This window comes from Humulus lupulus, chromosome 4 (assembly GCF_963169125.1).
Source record: "Humulus lupulus chromosome 4, drHumLupu1.1, whole genome shotgun sequence".
NCBI classification, from domain to species: domain Eukaryota; kingdom Viridiplantae; phylum Streptophyta; class Magnoliopsida; order Rosales; family Cannabaceae; genus Humulus; species Humulus lupulus.
The window spans coordinates 174,409,388-174,421,580 of NC_084796.1; the positions used below are offsets into that span (position 1 = coordinate 174,409,388).

Consider the following 12,193-nt stretch of genomic DNA (forward strand, 5'->3'; position numbering starts at 1 on the left):
GTAAATGCACGTGGATTAGAGGTTAATCCAGACAAGATCAAGGCATTGATTGATATGCCCTCACATCGAAAGCATAAGGATGTCCAGAGATTAATTGGATGGATGGCGACTCTAAGTAGATTTACTTCGAAATCTACAAACCATTGTCTTCCCTTTTTCAACCTTTTAAGAGAGGGCGAAAAATTCGAGTGGTCGGAAGAGTGTGAGCTTGCGTTCCAAAACCTAAAGAAGCACCTCGCCGAACCACCAATCTTGTCGACACCTATCACGGGAGAAATCTTGTATTTATACCTCGCCACAACTGAGCATGGCATTAGTGTCGTGCTCGTTCGAGAAGAAAATAAGGTACAAAAACCAGCATATTATGTCAGCAAAAGGTTACTGGGGGCAGAATTGAGATACCCATTAATGGAAAGACTGGCTCTCAGCCTAATCCACTCATATCGAAAGCTCCGACCTTATTTCCAAGCACACCCCATTCATGTACTAACTGACCAATCACTACGACAAGTTCTATCTAAACTAGAAGCTTCTAGAAGACTATTAAAGTGGGTTGTCGAGCTCGGTCAGTTCGAGATCACATATGTAATGACCTAACTAATTCTAGACTTTGGACCATAAATAACTACTATACATAGACACTAATCTTAAGAAAACATACATACGAAGTAGTCATAACTTTATTAAAAACTGTAAAGCAAAAGTTAAAATACATAATATTTGGAGTATGATATGGGATCCCAATGTTTGAAAATAAAACATATCTTAAATCTTAAATAAATTCGTTACAAGATCAGGTGCGGAAAAATACATATAAAGCATAATTGAAATGACTAAAAACAACTTCATCCTCTAATCGTTCACGCAATCCACCGAATCCATTCTCCCTCAATACACAATCCCAAGCCACCAAGACTCTTTCCGCTTCCATATCTATTTTCCTACACATATAAAACAAAGGAATGAGCCTAATGCCCAGCAAGGAAAATCTACTACAAGCATGAAACATAAACATAAACATAAGCTATAAACATATAACATATAACTATAGACATATATCATAATTCTAACCCATGTACATGGTAATTATTGGGGTTTGCTAACTAAGCAACTATAAGCCTCAAAATACAATGAGGTTTGCTAGCTAAGCAACTATAAGCCCCAAAATATAAAAGGGTAGGGGTTTGCTATTTAAGAAACTATAAGCCCCAAAACATATATAAATCATAACATATAAAAACATATTGTTGCATAATCATATAAGCATATAATAACTATCCTATTTTCCTTACCAAATACCGGGATGTGAGAACAAGGACAGGATTTTGGAACACTCCTAAAAACCTTTAATGAGAAGATGAGTATTTCTAAAAGAAGGAGATGAAAAAGAAATGAATCTAAACCACTGAGAAGAAGAACTTACTGAAAATAACCTCAAGTTCAAAGAACTTAATTGCCTAACCAAGAATGGAAAATATTGAGTTAGGATTCGAGTAGAGAAAAACTATAAAAACTAATGAAATATACAGAAATGAACTAGGAATAGGAATACCTTTGAATGCTCTATAACCAAACTACACCTCGATATCAAAATACACACTATTAACCTTACTTCCCAAATGTTTAATAAGCTTAAAATGATCAAGCTTATAACCCCAACCCAAGTATTTAACGCTCTAAAGTAAACCTATCAGTTTGAAGGCTCTAAACTCAGCTTGAAGAATGAAAGAAATGGCTGGGTACTAGGTCCTATTTATAGAGTTCAAGAATGAAAAGATCTTCTTTTAGCTTGAATAAAATAATGACTTTTTAATTGAAAAACATTTGAATATTCGTTAAGCAGAGGCTTAAGACTCGGTAAAAAAGATTCTGAGGTTTATCAAGAGGTTATGGAATAAAATGAGCTCAGTTTCAAAATTGTTTGAAAAACCTGCCCTAGAGCCGATTTATCGCCCATGGTAGGCGATATCTCGCCTGGGCTTATGTTCCTGAGGCTCGTCGAAGTGTTCGTGCGAAGTTACGTGTTTTTCGTATTCCCCGAGTGGCGATATATCGACCCCTAGAGCTGCGATATATCGGTATACGCTGAAATATTATACACGTAATTGCACTTTTTCAGCCTAATTTGAATTGAGTAAACAACTTTGACTGAGTCCTATAACGATTTCAAAGCTGCTGGCAGACTCTGGGATTTTCAAATATTACTCTTAATAAACTATTCCTCAAAAATATTTAATTTCTCAATAAACATGCACATGACAAGTGTCATTATCTTATTGGGTCTATCTAAACCTTATAGTATAATAAATATCATCTTCATAATCAGTTATATTAATCAAACCTTATGTTATAATTAATATTCTTGAACTATAGGTTAAACTAATAAAATCTATAAGTGTTGCTACCAGTGTTCAACTAAGTCCTGGCTTGACCCAAAATCCACAGTAATAAACATACTACAACTATTACTAGCTATTACTACTACTACTACTACTACTACTACTACTACTACTACTACTACTACTACTACTACTACTACTACTATCTAACTAGCTAAGTAAAGTTCTTGGAATCTACAATTCTTCCCTACTAAAAAGAATTTCGTCCTCGAAATTTACTTTCCAAACAATTCCGGATACCGTCCTTGCATGTCTTCCTCCAACTCCCACGTTGCCTCCTGTTCAGAACTATTACTCCATAGGACTTTGACTATCAGAATACTCTTGGACCGTAACTGCTTCATCCCTCTATGTACGATGCTAACCGGTTGCTCCTCGTAACTCAAGTCTTTCTGGTGTGCCATCGTCTCGTACTTGAGGACGTGAGATGGATCTGACACATACTTTCGTAGCATTGAGATGTGGAACACGTTGTGACTATCTGCTAGGGTTGGCGGTAGGGCTAATCTATACGTAACTGTTCCCACTTTGTCCAATATCTCAAAAGGACCTATAAAATGGGGACTAAGCTTGACTTTCTTCCCAAACCGCTTCACACCTATCATAGGAGATATCTTCAGGAAGACTTGATCTCTGACTTTGAATTCCACATCACGTCGCTTGGCATCCCCATAGCTTTTCTGATGGCTTTGAGCAGCAAGCATACGCTTTCTAATCAGCGCTACTACTTCTTGAGCTTTTCTAACAGCTTCAGGACCAAGAAGCTGTCTTTCTCCTACCTCATCCTAGTGTAGCGGCGATCGACACCTCCTTCCATAAAGCAACTCTTAAGGTGCCATCCCGATCGTTGACTGGTAGCTATTGTTGTAGGAGAACTCTATCAGTGGTAGGTAATTATTCCATGTTCCTCCGAAATTAAGTACACAAGCGCGTAACATATCTTCTAAAATATGTATCGTGCGCTTGGACTGACCGTCTGTCTGAGGATGAAAAGTTGTACTAAGACTTAACTTAGTACCCATGGCTTTCTGTAAACTTCCCCAAAATCTCGATGCAAACACCGATCCTCTATCAGACACTATTGTCTTGGGAATTCCATGCAACCGTACTATCTCTTGAACATAGATGTCTGCATATTGGTCCACTGTGTATGAAGTCTTAATAGGCAGGAAATGAGCCGACTTGGTTAGTCTATCTATTACTACCCAAGCCAAATCATGCTACTTATTCGTTCGTGGCAAACCTGTCACGAAATCCATGGCTAAGTGGCTGCAATAAGCCTGCAGGCTGCTGATGCTCTGCTTTCACTTGTTGGCACACTAAGCATTTAGACACAAATTTCGCTATATCCTTCTTCATCTCTGGCCACCAATATATTGCCCTGAGATCGTGAGTCATCTTGGTCAACCCTGGGTGAACTGAGTATGGGGTATTGTGCGCTTCCTCTAAAATTGTCATCTTAATCCTTTGATCATTTGGCACACATACCCGATCCTTATATCTCAATAAACCTTGACTTGATATTGAGAAATCTATGGCCTTAATTTCTTGAACTGCAACCATATGCACTACTAATGTGTCATCATGCTTTTGTCCAATCCTTATATCTTCTAGCAGATTTGATTGGATAGACAAATTAGCCAGCTTACCGACAACTACTTCTATTCCAGCATTGATCAGCTCCTGCTGCAGTGGCTTTTCTATTCCGGCTAGTGTTGCTAAGTTTCCAGAATTCTTCCTACTTAGCGCATCGGCAACTACGTTTGCCTTTCCCGGGTGGTATAGGATTTTGCAGTCGTAATCCTTCACTAGCTCTAATCACCTGCGCTGCCTCATGTTGAGCCCCTTCTAAGTAAATAAGTACTTTAAACTTTTGTGGTTCGTATAAATCTTGCACCGTTCTCCGTAAAGATAATGGCGCCAGATTTTTAACGCAAAGACCACCGCTTCCAAACCCATATCGTGAGTTGGATAGCGTTGCTCGTACTCCTTTAGCTGCCTTGAGGAGTAGGCTATTACCTTATCATTCTGCATCAGCACGCAACCCAACCTTTGCTTCGACCCATCGTGCACTACAAGAAAAAGCTTCATTAATAGCATTGCATTTGGACATTATTAAAAAAACGCTATTAAAAAGTTACATAATCTATACAGCACACTGTTCATTAATTGGCGGGAGTATTATTTCATTGGCGCTTATTGTTTTTCTTTTTTTTTTTTGTCAAAGCAGCTTAATTGAAAAAGGAAAAGACAAAGAAAAACCCATTTCCCCTCCCTCATTCCCGTCTCTCTCTCTCTTCCCACGTTACCCGTCTCTCCCATTTTCTCCATTTTCACTCCATAGCATAATCCATCTCTCTCTCAGAGGAACCCAGATGAACCCGCCTCTCCCACCCACTCACTGTGAATCTCTCTCTCAGAGGAACCCAGGCGAACCCATTGCCTCTCCCACCCGCTCACTGTGAATCTCTCTCAGAGGAACCCAGACGAACCTAGTGCCTCTCCCACCCGCTCACTGTGAATCTCTCTCAGAGGAACCCAGACGAACCCAGCGCCGACGAACCCAATGCCTCTCCCACCCGCTCACTGTGAATCTCTCTCAGAGGAACCCAGACGAACCCAGCGCCTCTCCCACCCGCATCTCGGTTCTCTCAGTCAGCACAGCCAAGGGTCTCTCTCGGTTCTCTCAGTCGGTGCCTCTCCCGTCCGATCACTCTCTCTCAGTTAATCAAGCAGCTCCGAAGTACACCTCTACCAAGCAAGTAAGTGCATGCATTTTTGTTTCTTCTAATTGTATACATTAAACTCATTTTTAAAAACAATTCTCTCTCTTTCCTCTTACTCCTTGATGTATAACTTGTTTTCTTCAATAATTTGAGCTTGTTTCTCTGTAAGACTCTGCAATCGGTGTCTGACCTGGGCATAGTGCTGATGTTAAGTAATAGAAAACACCAAAAAGAAACTCCAAGGGGCATAGAAAGATGTGAACAGATAGAATTGTTTTTAAAAATGTTGTAGTTTTCTCTTTAGTAATTGAATGGTAAAGGGTATACCTGGATTCTTCCAAAGATCGCCTCAACTTAGTTATCTCAAGCCGTAAATTCTTCATTATCCTCTCCACAGTTGATGCCTAATAAGAAAATTTCAAAATGACAGTAATTAGATAGTTTTAACATTTGTCCGATTCTCAAAGGTCAATCATCTAGTTCCAGTTTCAGGCTAATAATGAAATTGGTGTTGGCCATTCTTAATCAACTAAAGTAAGGTAATCTTAGTACATACATACCAGGCTTTTATTCGTGGAGAGGATAGAAAATTTACAACCTTATATCACTAACAAGCTCAACTAGGCACCACAACGCACAGGTCAAGTAATTTCTATAAAATTTGAAATGAACCCACAGCTAAATTTCACAATTACTAGAAGAGCCACACCCTTATACCTCATCAAAATCCTGGAAACTTCTATATATTTTCAACAACCCCACTATCTTAATTACATATATGTCTAGATCTCCAATCCACCTAAAATTTAAAAAGTAAAAATTCACGTATTTTCTACGTCAGAGTATGAGTTTACATACAAATAAGTAAATCATCCTGTCAGAATTTCGAAATCAAGTCCAGATTTTAGACCCAATAAAATAAATCAATAAGAAGCATGGAGCGTGGTGATCATATAAGAAAATTCTGAACCAAAATTCTCTCGGGTATGATTTGGTGAGACAGACCATGGGGAATGGGGAGCCAGATCTATATAAATTTTATTAACTACCCAATTAAGTCAATTGTAGAATACAAACCAAAAATCAGCAAAATCTAATAGATACGAATAAAAACAATTACGAAATATTGCATCCTCTTCACACTCACTGCTATCTGACTTGGTTCCTGAAAAACTCTCTAGTGATTGCTCAGTGCTCCCACTTCCCATCATAAACCCAAAAGCAACTCTCTGCAAACCTCGCTCCACAATCTGCAAAAGGGCAACTCTCTTCTGCTCGCTATTCACCTTCAACCTCTTCTCCATAGCTTCCTTCTCCAACAAGGCTGCTCTCAGCAAACTGTTGGTATCTCTATTCTCCTCTGTCAAACTCACCACACTATTCTCCAACTCCCTCTTCTCCTTCTTCCTCAATTCTTTGTACTCATTCACCTTCTCTTCAGCCTCAGAAGCAAGTCTTGTAACTACCAATAGCTCTTCAGTCAATTCCAATTCCAAACGCATTGAATCACTCTTTTCTATGCCTTTAATGAACTTGCCATCATCATCATCATCAGTTTTTTCTACAGCCACATTTTTTATGATCCTTTCCAAGCTCACATTTGCTGATGAAAGAGACTCCAAGCATTTAGACAAAATATCATTGCTTTGCTCTCTCTTCATTTCCATGTCTTCAATTCTCTCCCTGAAAATTTCAACTTCCTTTTCAAGTTTTTTCCAATTGTGCCCTAATGATTTGTCTCCCAAGCATCTTTTGAGTTGGCTTTGCTCAAAAAAAGAAGAAAAATTGGCCTCTTTTACTTGTCGATCTTCAACCCAAATACAGTGCTTGCTCTTCATACTCTTTTTTTTCCCCCTGAATTCTCAGGAAAAAAGGAAAGGAAAAACGGAAAGGAAAGAAAGAAAGAAAACTTCACCCCCTAAATTCTCTTCGTTGGTTCTCCGCATTTCATCTCTATCAGGTATCTAATGTTACTCTTTAATTTCCATATCTATGTTTTGATTAATCTAATTTATGTATATCAACATTTGGGTTTTCAAGAAATTTTAATAATGTACTGAGCTGAGATTCTCGTAGGTGAAATGAAATTAAGTCAATTTTTGGTGGAGTTAGTTTCTTAGAGGTTTCTCTCGTGATGAAATGATGGGATTATTTATTTGTTCTCAATTATTTTTTATCAAATAGACAATTTCTGGGCTGTTGAAAAATATTTTACTTGTTTTTTGTTCTTTTGATTTTGATTTATACATTTATAAGCCAATACTTTGTATGTAAACTAACTAAAACAATATTGGCATATTATCTACTTTCTTATATGAGTTTGCTCTATTTTTGTCATATACTCTATGATGAGTTCTATTTAATATCCAAATATAAAGGTAAAGTGAGCTATTTCATTCTACTTGGAGTGAATTATATGGTACTAATTAAAGAAAACAAATCAAACTATGATTGGATTCAGAAAACTTAAAGTTGTACTTCCATCTTAAAGTTATCTACCAACTTTGATACAAGAACACTTGATGGGCACTAAATTGTTTCTCTCTCTCTTTACTGTTTTCTGGCTGGAATTGAATTCTGGGTTGATTGGTCTGGATTTTATTGCTGTTTTTTTCTCTGAATTACTGGGTTAGCAATTGTTTGAAGCAGGAAGATCTTATCAGTTTGCCTAATGATAAAAGCAGTTTATATGAGTTCTGTTTCAATCATTTCAGGACCACAAGAGTACAATAAAAGCAATTTACACGGGTTCTGAATTTCTGGAGAGTGTTTTTGCTGGTGTTGAAGTTGGTATAGTGTTTCTGTACTTGGCGTTTTTTGTTCATACTAGTTCGTAACTGTCCTTTATGCCTTAACAAGCTTAAATGATCATTTATTCTGCTGGACTAATCCTGAATATTGATGCACAGGCTCGATGCTTATTTGTTTCGTCGATTTCAGTTATTCAGGATTCACTCCACGAACATAAACAACGGGTGGACTTGCCAAAAAGTAAGTGTTATGTTTATGGATAGTTTCACTTGATATCAATGTACAAAATGTGTCTGTGCATGCATGTTTTCATGTCACTCAAACTACATCAACATCAAGAACAAGAATATTCACAAGCTCATTCCCTCCCTCCCAATACTATTACAATTTTTTTTTGTCACTGTTGTATATGCAAAAACAATCAATAGAATATTCTTTAGATATTTTAATTAATTTCTTCTTTTTGTAGAGAAAGAAAGAAAGATAAAACTTGTTCTAATTGTAGCTTAAATATTTGGATATTAATGTTTATGCATTTTTGTTGAGTGTTCTACAATTCTAACATCTACTAGTCTTCCTAAAAAAAATAGTTGTTGGGTTTATTATATCTGTGTATTTATATGTATTGAAAGAATGTTAGCTACTTGTTGTCTTTGGTTGATTTGTGTTGAATTTCATTTTCTTATCTATAGTATTTACAAGTTATATTAAATATAAGAAAGTGAAACTAATTTTCATTTCCATTCAAGATATTTGGTTTCGTTTGTCTATTAATTGTTTTAATGTTTGCACAATAACTCTCTCCTTTGCTCATTATTGTATTCTCTCAAACTTGTTCCTCATATTTATTTTAATCCTATTGAAACATATTGTGCATTGTTGCAGGTACTTTTCCTTCGGATAAAGAGAGAAGACATTTCTACCTTAGGTTAAAGAGAGAGAGAGAAGACATTTCTGTAGAGCATCAGGTTTAATCCTTAATGGGCTTATATGCTTATAGAGATTGAATGATCTTATTTGTTTGTTATTCTGTTTAAATCAAACTTGAACTAAATTTATTGTTTGTATTGGTATTATCTCTTGTTCTAGATGTTATACTCATGATCAAATAACAAAGTCAGCAGTTAAAAGGAAACTCTTTCTCAAAACTAGAACAACATATTCAATGGCACATTTAAATAAATGTGTAGAGTGCAGAATGTAATGTTAGTAAAAACAGAAGTGAACCAAAATGAATATAGCCCAGAAAACTAAATAGAGAAGAAGAAAAGAAATAATGAAACCAACACAAGAATTATATTGGTTGAAGAACAAAGATCATTGTGATCTTTGTCTCTACTCCAGTTTCGAACTTGATCTCATATTCTTTATTGAACAATTGATAAAGTATGAATCCTATAAGGCAAAGTATCTTTGCTTATATATGTCACACTCCTCACATATAAATAAATTTATAAACAACTAAATATCTTTGTCCTTTTTTCTCTTGATCTGATTTTTTTTTTTTTTTTGATTATGAAGAAGACTAGGACTTATATAGCTAGCTTAGATAGCAGCTAAGTGAAGAAAATGTTGAACAAAAATTGGGTGAAACTAAACAGGTATTATTTCAAAAATAACTTTAAATTTCAAGTAATATTGAAGGCCTAAGAAAATATATTAAGGTTAATCTCTTTTTTTTTAAAAATATGTAGAGCTACAAAAGAGTACACGGATGCGGCATGGGACTTTGTGAAAATGGTAGAAAGAAATTATGGTTTTCCAAATAAAATTATCTGTCCTTGTAAGAAGCGTCGAAACTTAAATCATCATTGTGTTGATGATGTTTTTGAGCACTTAGTTATAACCGGAATGGATCCAACTTATCGTATTTGGGTTCACCATGGAGAGCAACCCATTGATACTCAAGTTGACGAAGTTTCGAATGATATGGATGCATTTGATTTATACACGACTGCTGCCATGGATGATGTGGACAATAATATAGGTTGTGGAGGTGGTGAAGACGATGAATTTGTTAACGAAGATCTTCAAAAGAAGTTGGAGGATGCGGAAACTCCTTTATATGAAGGGTGTGAGAAATACACAAAACTTTCATCAATTGTAGCTTTATATAGGTTGAAGAATCTGAATGGTTGGACAGACAAAAGTTTTATTGGACTATTAGAACTCCTTTGTGATATGTTTCCCAAAAACAATGTACTTCCTGATTCCATGTACTCAGTTAGGAAATTTTTGAGAAATTTCGATTTGAAATATGAAAAGATTGATGCTTGTATTAATGATTGTTGCTTATTTAGAAAGGAGAAGGCTAAAATGGATGTTTGTCCTAAGTGTAGTGTTTCTAGATGGAAAGTTGATAAACACACAAAGAATGTTAAAGTTGGTGAGGCTGCCAAAGTTTTGAGGTATTTTCCGATAATACCCCGATTGAAAAGATTGTTTAGATCAAAAGAAATGGCTGAAAACTTAAGGTGGCATTTCACTCATAAAAGTATTGATGGGAAGATGCGACATCCAGTGGATACACCTGCTTGGGATTCCATTAATGAAAGATGGCCAGAGTTTAATCTTGAACCACGCAACCTTAGGCTCGGACTAGCTGCTGATGGAATTAACCCCTATAAAAGTCTAAGCTCCACTTATAGTTGTTGGCCAGTGATGCTTGTTATCTATAATTTACCACCTTGGTTGTGCATGAGGGACGAAAATACATTTTTGTCATTATTGATTCCAGGTCGTAAACAACCTGGAAACGATATTGATATTTATTTGGAGCCTCTTATTGAAGACTTAAACAAATTGTGGAATAATGGAGTGCATACTTATGATGCATTCGACAAAAGCTTCTTCAATTTGAAGGCAATGTTGTTGTGGACAATAAACGATTTTCCTGCATATGGAAATCTTGCTGGGTGTACAACCAAAGGCAAGACAGCTTGCCCGATTTGTGGTAATGATACATGTGCAACTAGGCTGAAACATAGTAAAAAATTTTCATACCAAAATACTAGGAGATTTCTCCCGTTTGATCATCCATATCGGTCTAAGAAAGCATGGTTCAATGGAGCTACAGAAGAAAGAGGCCCCCCTAAAGTTTTGAGTGGTAGTGAAATTGTTGAAGAACTAAATCAAATTACCAACGATTTTGGAAAAAATATGAATCCCAAAAAAAGGAGTCGGGATAATAAGGTGGAAGGAATGTGGAAGAAGAAATCTATATTTTTCAATCTACCATATTGGGAGGTTAGTTTAATATATTTTGAAGTTATTTAAAATTGAAAGTTTAAGCTTATAAAATGTAACTTCAATTTGTTGATGATGTGTCTTTAATCTTTGTAGGTTTTGTTAGTTCGTCATAATTTGGATGTTATGCATATAGAAAAAAATGTGTGATAGTATTATTAGCACATTGTTGGGCTTGAATGGAAAATCCAAAGATCATCTTAATGCTCGATTGGATTTAAAGGATTTGGGTATCAAGAAGGCCTTGCATCCGGTGGAGAAAGATGGGATTATACGACTTCCAGCAGCATCTTACACACTTTCTAGATCAGAGAAGACAATGTTTTGCCAAAGGTTATTTGATTTAAAGTTACATGATGGTTATAGCTCAAACATTAGTAACTGTGTAGTAGTTGAGGAACGTAAGTTGATGGGGCTTAAGTCTCATGATTTCCATGTCTTAATGCAACAATTGCTGGTAGTGGCCATTCGAGGATTGATGGAGGATGGTCCACGAGAGGCAATTATAAGACTCAGCAAATTTTTTAATGGAATATGCCAACATGTGGTTGACGTAAAAGAAATCATAGAATTGGAAGCAGAAGTAGTTGAAACAATTTGTATGTTTGAAAGATATTTTCCTCCTTCATTCTTCGACCCTATGGTACATTTAGTTGTTCACCTTGGACGAGAAGTGTTATTATGTGGTCCTGTTCAATTTCGATGGATGTATCACTTTGAAAGGTAAATATTTTTAGTAACCTTTCAATAGTATAACATGAATTTCCCTTAACTAATGAGGAAGGTTCCTTCTTTATTTGTAGATATATGAAGTTACTTAAAGGGTATGTGATGCAACCTACACATCCCGAAGCATCTATTGCTGAACGTTACATTGCAGATGAGTCAATGCACTTTTGTGCATCATTTTTGAAACAATCTAATGACGAAGGTTCCTTCATTGGACGTAACGAATATAATGATAGTGATGTGATACTTGAAGGTCGTCCACTTCATCGTGGTGTAACTGTTACACTAAATGATAAGGATCTAGCTAGTGCACATCGCTATGTATTATTCAATTTAGCTGTC

General features: G+C 36.2%; 1 protein-coding gene across 1 annotated transcript; it reads right to left on the reverse strand.

The window, feature by feature from the left end:
- Positions 1–5,237: 5,237 nt before the first annotated feature.
- Positions 5,238–6,963, reverse strand: LOC133832683 (uncharacterized protein At3g49055-like). Its single transcript, XM_062262994.1, has 4 exons — positions 6,203–6,963; positions 5,843–5,924; positions 5,453–5,529; positions 5,238–5,310 (listed from the first exon to the last, which is right to left on the reverse strand). The coding sequence occupies exons 1-4, from the start codon at positions 6,961–6,963 to the stop codon at positions 5,238–5,240; spliced, it is 993 nt and encodes a 330-aa protein (XP_062118978.1).
- Positions 6,964–12,193: the final 5,230 nt, after the last annotated feature.